General features: G+C 36.7%; 1 protein-coding gene across 3 annotated transcripts; it reads left to right on the top strand.

The window, feature by feature from the left end:
* Positions 1-427: 427 nt before the first annotated feature.
* Positions 428-14,003, top strand: LOC6648414 (clathrin heavy chain). 3 transcript variants are annotated; one of them, XM_023179338.2, is made up of 8 exons: positions 428-511; positions 1,622-1,857; positions 7,138-7,345; positions 7,414-11,715; positions 11,785-11,951; positions 12,019-12,105; positions 12,179-12,423; positions 13,802-14,003. In XM_023179338.2, the coding sequence occupies exons 2-8, from the start codon at positions 1,816-1,818 to the stop codon at positions 13,821-13,823; spliced, it is 5,073 nt and encodes a 1,690-aa protein (XP_023035106.2). In that variant the 5' UTR covers positions 428-511; positions 1,622-1,815; the 3' UTR covers positions 13,824-14,003. The 3 variants fall into 3 exon arrangements, with proteins under 3 accessions (XP_023035106.2, XP_002071174.2, XP_046867250.1); XM_047011294.1 differs by having other exon boundaries at positions 444-492; XM_002071138.4 differs by lacking the exon at positions 13,802-14,003 and having other exon boundaries at positions 12,179-12,825.
* Positions 14,004-14,614: the final 611 nt, after the last annotated feature.

Below are 14,614 nucleotides of genomic sequence, written 5' to 3'. Positions count from 1 at the left end.
TTTTCCTAATTATCGCTTTATTCCTAGGGAAATAAAGTGATTTGAATTGTTCTTATTTGGTTTGGTTGCTTTAGCACCCGAATATTATCTTCTATTTTCATTTTTCCAGCCGGCACTGATTTATGAAAACCACTATTTTAAAAAAGCCCACCTATTTAATAATCAGCTGTATGCATAATGGGACATCTGGCAACGCCATATTTTTCGTAATTTCCAACACTATTGTTAAATCTAGATATATCGCTTTTGTAATAAACGCTTGAACGAATAAAGAGTAGTAATTTGTGCTAAACCTAACTAAATTAAATGTGAATGTGAATAATCGTATTGTATCGGTAACATCGTCGTCGTAGTCACCGTGGTGGCCAGCGTAAACATTTTTTTTCTGTGTGTGTTGTTTCGGTCTACGTGCAATTAATTTTTTAAAACAAAAAAAAAAAGAAAAACGGAGAAAAAGAAAAGTAAAAGAGCGACAGTGACAGCAACAAACTGGTACGGGGTACTACGACGGGTACGATAAGGCAAAAATCTTTAGATACGACCGTAGTTATTTTCCTCTCTTTTTTTTTGCTGTACATAAATTATGTGAATTAAAGTCAGTAGAAAATGTCACATAACCCACAAACTCTACTGTTCTGTCGCACACATACATAGGCGCATACATTTGCATTTGGGACACAGTGCACAACATTTTTTTTTTTTTTGTTGTATCATTGTAAATTTTGGTATTCTTATTTTTTCTTTTGTTTATGTGGCATATTGCGGCTTAAAGTATTTGTCAGGGGGGCGTGAGGTAAGCCGTCAGTGTAAACTTGAACGAAGGCAATTGCATTTAAATGCTAACATATGTCAAAAGTTATTAAATAAAGTACTGCTGCTGCGTGGCAAAAATCAATGAATAAAGAAACTTAATAAAAAAAAATCACACTTTACACGTATGGTGGAGCGTATGAACAAGAAAGAGAGAGAGAGTGACAGGGAGAGACATGTGTGTGTGTGTGTGTGTGTGTGTGAGTGTGAGTGAGTAAGTGTATCGGAGCGCAACTCAACATGGCTGATGCTCTCAACTGACATTTCATTATTCAACATACCAACACGTACTGTGGTGGATATGAACATTTTTTTTTTTATTTTTATTTAGTCAAAATATAAAATAATGTCAATCAATTTCTTCAACAACTAAATAGAAATCAATTATGTAGATACATGTATACATGTGTGTGAGTGTTAGTATATGTAATTAAAATATTTTTCTTTTGTTTGGAAATTTTGTGCAAGACGAAATACAAAAATTTTGCCGGGTGAGGGGAAAAACGGAAACGCCTGCCATTTTATCGTTTTTTTTTTTTTGTTCTTTGGTTTTTGGAGGCGTTAGCAGTAACAGTTATAATATATATATTAAAAATCTCTTATTTTGTCATTCTTACTCATTGCACAAAACGAAAAGTAGAAGAAAAAATTATTAGAGAAAGAAGAGCATAAAGCGCAGCGCATTTAACACACACACACACACACGTAGACAGATACGACGAACCTAAAGAAACAAACAAAAATACGGAAAAGTTTAACAAAAAAAAAAAGAAGTCGACATCTAAAATTCTCTTTCTATTCATTAATAAAGGAACAACTAAATCAAATTAAAACGAAACGAAAAGTGTGTGTTGTTGGTGTTACTAAGAAAGAACGAAAACGAAACAAAGAAGAAGAAGCAGCAGCAGCAGCAAGTGTCCCTTAGCCCATTTCCATTACCATCAGCCGCCCTAAAAGAAGAAGAGTCCAACAACAGCAGCAGCAACAGCAGAGACGTCAGTCAAGATGACGCAACCGTTACCCATACGCTTTCAAGAGCATTTACAGGTGAGTGATACCATCCCTTCCCCACCCTCACCCCCAACTTTTAGCCTCTACTCACCCCACTACTAACCACTTGTTGTTGTTGTTGACCTGGTTATCAATTTCAATCCGTCCATTTGATATTCAATATCGGTATATCCCTTATGTTGAGTTTTGCAATTATCACGGCTTACTCACAATATACTTCTCCCCTCTCTTTCCTATCCCATCCCTGCCATTGTACAGTGGTTTGAAATTGCTAGATAATAAAATACAACTTTTGGTGGGCGTAAAAAAAAACAAGAAGATGCGTGACTCATCGAAATAGGGGGCCACAGAAAAACGCCTCCAATCCAAGTTAAACTGTAATCTCTTTTCTCTCTCTCTCGAGCCCTTAGGAAAAAACAATCCATAAATCTTTATTTCTAACACCATCAAATTTGTCTATACATATATGAATGATCGATTGAGTACATACAAAAATTTGTTTATCAGGCTAATTAAAAAAAATTTTAAACGATGAACTTTGACCTACTGTTTGTCCAGTTGTCGTCCTGATTACCTCGTTCCCATTGATTTACTTTAAGGGAGTGAGAGAGAAATAGCTGATTTTGAGCTTACCCTTAGACTACATAATTTTTGTTTGACTTTTTCTATTGTTACTAATTTCTAAACTTCCTTTAGTTTTTATGTCAACTTTAGGCCACCATGCACACATACATATAAAAGTCGCTCTCTCTCTCTATTTTTTTGTGGTTTGTTTTCAGGCTTAGGAGAAAAGTGAGTCAGCCGGTCGTTTGGTTCTCTTGCCGCCGCCGCTATCTTGTTGTTGTTGCTGCTCTCAATTGCAAGTTGTGTGTGTGTGTGTTTGTGTGTGGGCTAGCACTAGGTGATAAATTTTCAATGGGAAATACAACAGGCAGCAGGTAGCCAATTCTAATTGGAAACAAGATGCAAGTGCAAGTCAGCAACTAAGCCGCCATATGCACACAAACACACACACACACACACACACATACATATATATATGTACGTTCCCTTATAAATAGATTTGTATATGTGTAAGCTTGTTTGTATGTGTGTATGTGCATAGGCCCTAACCGGTTTTTTAATGAGTAACTTGGGTTGACTAACTTGGCCCAAAGAAGCGTTGAGTTTTGATGTTCACACACACACGGTTAATCTAACTTGTATGTATCGATGTATTGGTGCATTATATGCATTTGTTTTTCATGTTTGTACAGTGTGAGAGGGAAAAGGGACTCAGTTAGATTTGCCGCAAAAGTTCATTGGCTGCAGCAGCCGCCTTCGCCGCCGCCAGCAAAAAATGATATTAAGTCTCTCTTTTAAGCTCGCCTTCCACTTCGTTACCATCTTCTCTTTCTCTCAATGTGTGTGTGTGTGTGTGTTTATGGTGAAATGATTTATTCACCACACACACATACATATACAAATGTTACTTTAGCTTAAACCACACTTGTAACTGTTACTGTAGTTGTTTTTTTTTTTTACTTTAAAAATCATACATTTGAAATTATTTTGCTTTAGCAATTCAATTCAGTGGGTGGGTTAATAACAATTGATAATTTCCCATAGTCAAGAGAGAGGTAGATGGAGAGCGTGTAACAAGCAGCATATTGGGCGTTTACTCTCCTATCAGCAGCAATGGAGGGAACACATAAGAGTTATCTTATCTCAGTCTCTTGTTCTGCTTTCTACAAAAGAAATGGTTAGCAAGGGAGGCGAGAGGAAAAGACCAGTGACACAGAGACAGAGAAAGAGAGAGAGCAACAACAGCAACCCACAATTTCTACACATTTCATTGTACTACTGTACATACTACACCTACAATTAAATTAGATTGTATTTTAATACCCTTGCAAAAAAAAAAAAATAATACGAATAAAATACGATCTCATATTGAACCTTTATTCTGTATAAGAATTATTGTATTTTTTTACTTCTCTGATTCTACAAGATGAAAGATTTGAGAGAACAAAACAACAAACATTTTGATAGTGTTAAAACTCGTTTCACAGATTTACGGGGGAAAAGCAATTAGCACCTAGAGACCAAATATCTTATCAAATTCATAAACTCTGTTCTTTTTAAATGTTCTTCTTATTTTCATACGATATTCAAATAGTTGATAACTAACGAACTAAAAATAAAAGCCAAATCAAGTCAAAAGACAACTTAGAAAGATAATTTAACATTTAAATGTATTGTTTTATTTGAAATATTTGTTTACGATCATTCTAACAAATTTAATTAAACTCGAAATCTTTATTACTTTTGGTTTTTTTTTTAAATGGGGAATTTTAAGGGAAAAATAGTCACATGATAATAAGAATAAGAGAATTGATCGTGTTTTAAGCGAATCTTAGAGTTAAAACTGCATAGTTTGGGATATATAGACTCTAGTTTAGTTTGTAGTTTTTGCTAATTTTCAAAAATATTTTGCTCCTACTCTTATTGGTTATTGTCCTACAAATTGTTTATACTCAACGTCATTACAAAGAAAAGAAGTTATAAAAGTATAAGTTAAAAAAGTAATTTCGTACATAACCTTAAAACCCCCTGTTTCCAGAATTTTAGGTTAGATTATCTCCTAAACCAGAAACAATCCACATATTTAAACTAAGTTCGGATTCAGCACATCATAATCATAATACATTGGAAAAGGGTCCACTCTTTGTCCATTGTTTGGTTTATTTTTCCAAAACTTCATTCTAAATCAAATTATATTGACGATAGGTGGTGCTAGAGTGCATAAAACAAAGTAGTGCATAACAATTTCGGCGAACAAGACGAAAGTATCGTTTTTTTTCCTCTGTAATGTAAGTTTTCAGAGTTTTCAGCATTAACTACATTGAAAAAGGGGGGCCAAGAAGAGGCGTAGGAGAGGAGTCATCAGAGAACAGTCCATACGTATATACACTAAATTGAATTGTATAGTTCAGTCAGAGAGTGCAACAACAACAAACTCTGCCTTAAGCAATAAGAGAGACTACAACTAACTATACTTGGCTCTGGGTCGTCGCCTCTAGCTAAGGGCGTTCATTTTCTTTTGTTGTATATTGTCGTCGTTGTCGTCGTCGCTTCTCTCTTTCTCTTATTGTGTCCGGCCATATGTTAATTTGTAATTGACATAAATAACATAAGCACTGAATGAAATGGAAAATCTAATCTATTTGGTGCGGAAACTCTGCATTGAATTGAAAATTTTACATGTTACTTGTTATGTTATATTATATATCCCGAACTGAGCTCATTCACATTTTTGCTATATATAGTTACATATGGCGATATATGTATGTATGTAGTTCAATTTATCTGAGTTTTCCATCTCAAATTTTTAAATGTCACCCAATTTTTGGTTGACTTATTTTTTATGCACTGATTGAAGTAATTTTGGCGAGAAGAAAAATCAGTGACCCAGTTAAAAAGTCTGAAAGACTAATTTCCATCAGCTTTAACATTTAGGTTATATATGTTTATTCTATAACATCAGATCGGTTCTCCTTAGGTAAATTCATTATTAACCCTCAATTTCTACCTACTTCAAATGAAAAATAAATGGTTAATTTGATAATTTTGAATTTGTTGCATTATATTTTGTCCTAAATAAATTTCTGCACTTGGATTCCGTCCAATTACAATTTATACCCTCAGAAGTCTCTAAAAATATATGTTTCTAAGATAAAACTAATATGGAAATGACATAAATTTGGGTTTGAAAACGCTTTGAAGTCAGAAATTGTGTTTTTGAAAAGTAAAATCGGTTATTTTGGGAAGGAAAATCGATCTTAAACATGGTATTTGATCACTTAAAGATTTTTACTTCTTCTTTGTTGTTAAAAAATTGAAATTTTCTCTCATTTTCTATACTAGGACTAGAAAATGGATATTTCTGCAAATAAATTATACAATTTATCTAATCTTACTTTAAATAAATGCATAATGTATTTATTTAGTTAATGTTTATTTATAACGTGAATATAATTAATAATAAAAATTGATATTACTTACCAATTGAATCATTGGCTGTGCTTTTAATGATAAGAAAATAACAAAAATAAAATACAAAAGAAAAAGACGACTCATACGTAGATTAGTATAAAATACCCTTTAACATGGGCGGCGTATTAGTTCCGATCAATTGCGGCCTAGATAGAGAGGCGCATTGACTCATACATAGATTAGAATAAAGTATCCTGCAATATGGCGCATTGAGTCCTCTTTACCCCTTGAAATAGCTTCAAATTGAGAAAGGGGATTTCCTTTTTGGAACTATTCTTCCCCCCAAGTTCCCTTTATTAAGAACATTCAATTCTGTCCTTATCAAATTACTCTTTTGTTTGTTGGAAATGGTTTAAAGCTTATCGAATTTCTTTATAATTGTTCAATTGAATAATTTTCGTGGGTTATTAAATTTGTTATAATTTTATTTTAAAAGTAGAGTACACACACATAATTGCTGTTTCATTATTGTTCTTTGTTTTGTTTTTTTGTGGCTCTTTGTATTCATCAAGTGCATTGAACAAAAATTTGTTTACAATTATATACATATATACACATGTATATATTTTATCTTGCTTTCTCATAAAGGCAGACACAGAGAAAGAGTGGGAGAGAGAGAAAGAGAGTCACATTGAGAGATTGTGTTTCTTGAAGAAGGAAAAAGCCGCGAAAAACCTTGAACTTTTTCTTCATACAATTCTGTTTACGATTTAGTTAAGCATTTTGTTAGCTGCGCAGAAAGAGAAATCGCAATATATATATATTTGTATACATATATACTTATTCTCTATCTGTGTCAGACATAAAGCAGCCGCAATCGGAAGCTCTCAATCAATAAAGGGAATCAGTTAAATTTAATCTGAAATCTGTCTATCTATCTTCTTATCAACTTTTAACTCAACTGCCTGCTCCCTGTCTGAGTGATTTTCATCTCGAGTTCAATTAGGATTCACCTTTGATTGTGCTCCGTTTAATACTTTTGCTCTTTTGTATCCTATTTTCCCTCCTGGCAGTCCTTGATAAAAGATTCAAATGAATCTGAAGTCTTTTGGCTGCCGAATAACCCTGATTAGAGGCCCAAATGCAGCAACTTTACTACTGTAAACGATTTCTTAGCAACTTTGCCAAACATTTCCATGCTCTTTGGTTTGGTTTACCATTTCCAGTCTAGTCAACATTTTGCCCAATTTTTTTGTGATTCGATCTGATTTTTGACCCATTCTTTTTTTATTGATGAACTTTTGAACTTTTATTGAATATTTTTGTGTTCTCATTTTGCAGCTCACAAATGTCGGCATCAATGCAAACTCGTTCTCCTTCAGCACGCTTACAATGGAATCGGATAAGTTCATTTGTGTGCGTGAAAAGGTCAATGATACCGCCCAAGTGGTCATTATTGATATGAACGATTCGGCGAATCCAACACGACGTCCCATATCAGCGGATTCAGCGATTATGAATCCGGCCAGCAAGGTGATTGCGCTCAAAGGTAAGTATTAAAAAACGAAAACTACAAATGAAATCCCTCCTCTAATATCTGTCTCTCTCTACTTTTAGCGCAAAAGACATTGCAAATTTTCAATATCGAAATGAAATCGAAAATGAAGGCACATACAATGAACGAGGATGTTGTATTCTGGAAATGGATATCATTGAATACTTTGGCCCTGGTAACGGAGACAAGTGTATTCCATTGGTCCATGGAGGGCGATTCGATGCCACAGAAAATGTTTGATAGACATTCCTCGCTCAATGGTTGCCAGATAATCAATTATCGTTGCAATGCCTCACAGCAATGGTTACTCTTGGTTGGTATCTCTGCCCTGCCCAGTCGTGTGGCCGGTGCCATGCAATTATATTCCGTGGAGCGTAAAGTATCTCAGGCAATTGAGGGACATGCGGCCAGTTTTGCCACCTTCAAGATTGAGGGTAACAAGGAGCCAACAACATTGTTTTGTTTTGCTGTGCGCACGGCGACGGGCGGAAAATTGCATATCATTGAGGTTGGGACACCGCCCAATGGCAATCAACCGTTCCCCAAAAAGGCTGTCGATGTATTCTTTCCGCCCGAGGCCCAAAACGATTTCCCGGTGGCCATGCAGGTCTCCGCCAAGTATGATACCATCTATTTGATCACCAAATATGGTTATATTCATCTCTATGACATGGAGACGGCCACGTGCATTTACATGAATCGCATATCGGCGGATACGATTTTTGTGACAGCACCGCACGAGGCCAGCGGCGGTATTATTGGTGTTAATCGCAAGGGCCAGGTATTATCCGTGACTGTTGATGAGGAGCAAATCATACCGTACATTAATACGGTATTGCAGAATCCGGATTTGGCATTACGAATGGCAGTGCGCAACAATTTGGCCGGTGCCGAAGATTTGTTTGTACGCAAATTTAATAAACTCTTCACCGCCGGTCAATATGCCGAAGCCGCCAAAGTGGCCGCCCTAGCGCCCAAGGGTATATTGCGTACACCGCAGACAATACAACGTTTCCAGCAGGTGCAAACTCCGGCTGGTTCGACAACCCCGCCGCTCTTGCAATACTTTGGTATACTACTCGATCAGGGTAAATTGAATAAGTTTGAGTCGTTGGAACTCTGCCGTCCGGTTCTGTTGCAGGGCAAGAAGCAGCTATGCGAGAAATGGCTTAAAGAGGAGAAACTCGAATGTAGCGAAGAATTGGGTGATTTGGTCAAGACATCGGATCTAACACTCGCTCTGTCCATCTATCTGAGAGCCAATGTACCCAATAAGGTAATACAATGCTTTGCCGAAACGGGACAATTCCAAAAGATTGTGCTCTATGCCAAAAAGGTTAACTACACACCGGACTATATATTCCTGTTGCGTTCGGTAATGCGTAGCAATCCGGAACAGGGTGCTGGATTTGCATCCATGTTGGTTGCCGAAGAGGAACCATTGGCCGATATCAATCAGATTGTCGATATCTTTATGGAGCATTCGATGGTGCAGCAGTGTACAGCATTTCTATTGGATGCCCTCAAGCATAATCGTCCAGCGGAGGGTGCTCTACAGACACGTTTGCTCGAAATGAATCTAATGTCGGCGCCACAAGTGGCCGATGCCATTTTGGGTAATGCCATGTTCACCCACTATGATCGTGCGCATATTGCCCAATTGTGCGAGAAAGCTGGCCTCTTGCAACGTGCCCTGGAACACTATACCGATCTGTATGACATAAAGCGAGCTGTTGTCCACACCCATATGCTGAATGCCGAATGGCTGGTGAGTTTCTTTGGCACCCTTTCGGTGGAGGATTCATTGGAATGCCTTAAGGCCATGTTAACGGCAAATTTGCGTCAAAATTTACAAATCTGTGTGCAAATAGCCACCAAATATCATGAACAATTGACCACCAAGGCGCTGATTGATCTCTTTGAAAGCTTCAAGAGCTACGATGGCCTATTCTATTTCTTGAGCAGCATTGTCAATTTCTCGCAAGATCCGGAAGTGCATTTCAAGTATATACAGGCGGCATGTAAAACCAATCAGATCAAGGAAGTGGAACGCATTTGCCGCGAATCGAACTGCTATAATCCGGAGAGAGTTAAGAATTTCTTGAAGGAGGCCAAACTAACCGATCAATTGCCATTGATCATTGTCTGCGATCGTTTCGATTTTGTACACGATCTTGTCCTCTATCTGTATCGTAACAATCTACAGAAATATATTGAGATCTATGTGCAGAAGGTGAATCCATCGCGTCTGCCCGTTGTCGTTGGTGGCCTCCTGGATGTCGATTGCAGCGAGGATATCATTAAGAATCTAATTTTGGTGGTCAAGGGACAATTCTCGACCGATGAACTGGTCGAAGAGGTTGAGAAACGTAATCGTTTGAAATTATTGCTACCTTGGCTAGAGTCCCGTGTCCATGAGGGTTGCGTTGAGCCGGCCACCCACAATGCCTTGGCCAAAATTTACATTGATTCGAACAATAATCCGGAACGTTTCCTCAAAGAGAATCAATACTATGACAGCCGTGTTGTCGGACGTTACTGTGAGAAGCGTGATCCGCATTTGGCTTGCGTGGCCTATGAGCGGGGACAATGCGATCGCGAATTGATTGCCGTTTGTAATGAGAATTCTCTATTCAAGAGCGAGGCACGCTATTTGGTTGGACGTCGTGATGCTGAACTCTGGGCGGAGGTACTATCCGAGGCTAATCCCTATAAGCGACAACTTATCGATCAGGTTGTGCAGACAGCTCTCTCCGAGACTCAAGATCCTGAGGATATATCGGTGACTGTTAAGGCATTCATGACAGCCGATTTGCCCAACGAGTTGATTGAATTGCTTGAGAAAATCATTTTGGATTCATCGGTATTTAGCGATCATCGCAATTTACAAAATCTATTGATACTCACCGCCATCAAGGCGGATCGTACACGAGTTATGGACTATATCAATCGTTTGGATAACTACGATGCTCCCGATATAGCAAACATTGCGATTAGCAATCAATTGTACGAGGAGGCATTCGCCATATTCAAGAAATTCGATGTGAATACCTCGGCAATTCAGGTACTGATCGATCAAGTGAACAATTTGGAGCGAGCCAATGAATTTGCTGAACGTTGCAATGAGCCGGCAGTTTGGTCACAATTGGCCAAAGCCCAATTGCAACAGGGCCTGGTGAAGGAGGCCATCGATTCGTATATTAAGGCCGATGATCCAAGCGCCTATATGGATGTGGTCGATGTGGCCAGTCGTGTCGAATCGTGGGATGATCTGGTGCGTTATCTGCAAATGGCCCGCAAAAAGGCACGCGAATCGTATATTGAAAGTGAATTGATCTATGCCTATGCACGCACCGGACGTTTGGCCGATCTTGAGGAGTTCATCTCGGGACCAAATCACGCGGATATACAAAAGATCGGTGACCGTTGCTTTAGCGATGGCATGTACGATGCCGCCAAATTGTTGTACAATAATGTTAGCAATTTCGCCCGCTTGGCCATCACATTGGTGTATCTGAAAGAGTTCCAGGGTGCCGTGGATTCGGCCCGCAAAGCCAATTCGACACGCACCTGGAAGGAGGTTTGCTTTGCTTGCGTCGATGCCGAGGAGTTCCGTTTGGCTCAGATGTGCGGTCTGCATATTGTTGTGCATGCCGATGAGCTGGAAGATTTGATCAACTACTATCAGAATCGTGGCTATTTTGAGGAATTAATTGCACTGCTTGAATCCGCTCTGGGCTTGGAACGTGCCCATATGGGAATGTTTACCGAATTGGCCATTTTGTATTCCAAATTCAAGCCATCGAAAATGCGTGAACACTTGGAATTGTTTTGGTCACGTGTGAATATACCAAAAGTTTTGCGTGCCGCCGAATCGGCACATTTGTGGTCCGAATTGGTATTCCTTTATGATAAATATGAGGAATATGATAATGCTGTGCTTGCGATGATGGCCCATCCCACAGAGGCATGGCGAGAGGGACATTTCAAGGATATTATCACCAAGGTGGCCAATATTGAGCTCTATTATAAGGCAATTGAATTCTATTTGGATTTCAAGCCATTGCTATTGAACGATATGCTCTTGGTATTGGCACCGCGCATGGATCATACCCGAGCTGTTAGTTATTTCTCGAAAACGGGCTACTTGCCATTGGTTAAACCCTATTTGAGATCAGTGCAATCGTTGAACAATAAGGCGATCAATGAGGCACTCAATGGCCTGCTTATCGATGAGGAGGATTACCAAGGTTTACGCAATTCGATTGATGGTTTTGATAATTTCGATACGATTGCTTTGGCCCAGAAGCTGGAGAAGCACGAGCTAACCGAATTCCGTCGCATTGCAGCCTATTTATACAAGGGTAAGGAACTCCTTATTAAGGAATTGAAAGTCGATTAAAACTTATCACTAAAATTGCTCTCACTCACAGGCAACAATCGCTGGAAACAGAGTGTGGAGCTGTGCAAAAAGGATAAACTCTATAAGGATGCCATGGAATATGCAGCCGAATCGGGTAAACAAGAGATTGCTGAAGAATTGTTGGGTTGGTTCTTGGAACGCAATGCTCATGATTGTTTTGCGGCATGTCTATATCAGGTAAGTCTACAGATAAAGACGCGTTTATCGGGATATACATTTAACATAATTTAAATAATCTTTCTAGTGCTACGACTTGCTGCGTCCAGATGTCATCTTGGAATTGGCCTGGAAGCATAAAATCATGGACTTTGCCATGCCCTATTTAATTCAGGTAATGCTTAGATGATCAAAATTGCCCGTTTTTAAATTATTAATTAATTTATGGTATTTCTAATGTCCTATAGGTTCTACGGGAATACACAAGCAAGGTGGATAAATTGGAATTGAATGAGGCGCAACGGGAAAAGGAAGATGATACCACGGAGCATAAAACGATAATTAAAATGGAGCCACAATTAATGATTACCGCTGGCCCGGCTATGGGTATTCCGCAACAATATGCCCAAAATTATCCGCCCGGTGCTGCAGCGGCGGCGGCAGCAGCTGCTGCTGCAACAGCGGCGGGACGTAATATGGGTTATCCCTATTTGTAGGCATCTTGTAAAAACAACAACAACATAAACAAAATAAAACCAACAACAAAAAACACCCAGCTACACCCACCACCCAACAACAACAACAACAACAACAAAAATTATCACATACATTAAAGAATTCAAATATTGAATAATAATAACAACAACAACAACAACAAAGTAAACGTAATTTGCATGTGCGCCAAATAAAACAACAGCAACAACAACAATAACAACAGAAGATAAAACGACCAATAATACATTAAAACGACACTCAAAACAACAACAACAACAACACCAAACCAACCAACTACCAACAACAACAACAACAACACGTAATACAATATCTTATACTACTATATTGTCTATTGTTGAGAGTAACGAAAAATAATATCGCATTATTACGAGACAAACAATTTTGGTTAGTGGCTTGTTGTTTTACTTTTATTTTTAGTCTTAAAAAAAAACAAATTCGCACATATTTGTACATCTATATGCAACAAAATTCATCATTTTAGTTGTTAAATTCACTCTCAAAAAATTATTGTCTGCAAATATTCAAATTGTTGGGAGTACTTGTAATTCGAGCAAACTTGGAAGAACCTTTAAGAAGACTTCGTAAATAGATCTTATATCCAGACCAATAGAAATGGTTTAATTCAGATATAAACATTTTTCTATTTATCAGAGCTCCTAAATAACACTTGAGCGTTATTTTCTTTAGGCTCAGTATCAAAGCAGAATCAAAAATTGTCAAATTATTCGATTTTACTCTGAGCAAGGGATTTTTTTGTTTTAAGATTCTATCCATTTATATGAATATCTTTGAAAATCGATGGATCTTGTACTTATTTATCTATATATATAGCTTTCTTTCTGTATATATATATATATGTATATCATTCAGAATATTCAAAATATGTGGCTAATCTTTAAATAATTGTACTAAAATTTTTAACATTTAAATCAGAAATTCGAAAATTCGTTTCCATAATATGATTTCTAATTGAGCTAAAAGAAAATTAATGAACAAAATTATCTAAATCTCTTGAAATTGTAATTATAATTATAAGAGAAATATAAATATTTTTTGCTTATTCCTATTAATGGGCTTTTAAGTTTGCCAAAGGGAAATTTTCATTTGTTTATTTGTGGGAAATTATTTAACAAAATTGTCCATTTTTTTTTTTTTTGTATTTTTAACAATTTGAATAATTGCAAATGCTTGTAAATTGCTATACATTTAAAATTAAGTTTAATAATAACTCGTTGTTTATTTCACACACAAACACACACATACATACACACACACTCAACTACACACATATCTGTCGTTGTATTATTAGACATAACCCTAAAAAAGATATTCATTGCCATCTCTTTCTATTCCAGTAATAGCTACAAAGGGAACTAAATGATGGATGATGTCTCTCTCCTAGCTCCATTTCGCAGGAACTCAACTCAACAACAAGAAGAAGAAGAAGAACAACAACAACAACTAACATAATATAGCAACAAATACGAAGATGAAAAAAGTGTTCAGAGTTAAACGAAAAACAAAAAGGGTCGTAATTTATTATTATTATTATGATTATTATTATTATTGATTATGACTATTATATAATTAAATAAAATTTAAGCAAAAACGAAAACAAGAAAACAAAAAGAAACAACAAAAAAAACAAAATTATTGAAACACGCAAAAACAAATTAACACAGATATATATATATATATAAACATAAACATATATACAAATTAAATAAATAAAATTTATTAATTTAAATATAAAACAGAAAAGAAAACAAAACACACACACAAAAACAAGCGAGAAATTAATATGATTAAGAAACATTTCCAAAAAAAAAAAAACCCATGAATAACCATTTCCAATCAATTAAGCGAATCATCGGTACAGAATCAGGATTCTATAAAAAATGTTAAAAAAAACACAAATGTTGTCCAAATTCCATTTAATCTATTTCTGTCTATCTATCTATCTATCTATATATATATATGTATATGCTCCATAAGACTTTGGTTCCTTTCAAATCTCAGCATATTTGCAAAGTCCTCTTCCATTATGCAATCCCTTGATTCTGTCAGTCTGTTTGTTATTTTGCTACAAAAATTTATTTAAACAAATTGAAAATTGTTTGTATAAAAAAGAAAGAAAACATACATACACTCACGAAACATTCTAATAC

This window comes from Drosophila willistoni (genome assembly GCF_018902025.1).
Source record: "Drosophila willistoni isolate 14030-0811.24 chromosome XL unlocalized genomic scaffold, UCI_dwil_1.1 Seg141, whole genome shotgun sequence".
Taxonomy (NCBI): domain Eukaryota; kingdom Metazoa; phylum Arthropoda; class Insecta; order Diptera; family Drosophilidae; genus Drosophila; species Drosophila willistoni.
Note: the sequence above shows the minus strand (reverse complement) of the source record. Positions and strands in the feature narration are given on the sequence as shown.

Excerpts from the sequence above, each read along its gene's own strand:
- LOC6648414 (XM_023179338.2), top strand. The coding sequence starts at position 1,816 with ATGACGCAACCGTTACCCATACGCTTTCAAGAGCATTTACAG. Across the intron at positions 7,346-7,413 it reads CAAGGTGATTGCGCTCAAAG|CGCAAAAGACATTGCAAATT; the intron begins GTAAGTATTAAA and ends CTCTACTTTTAG. Across the intron at positions 12,106-12,178 it reads CCATGCCCTATTTAATTCAG|GTTCTACGGGAATACACAAG; the intron begins GTAATGCTTAGA and ends AATGTCCTATAG.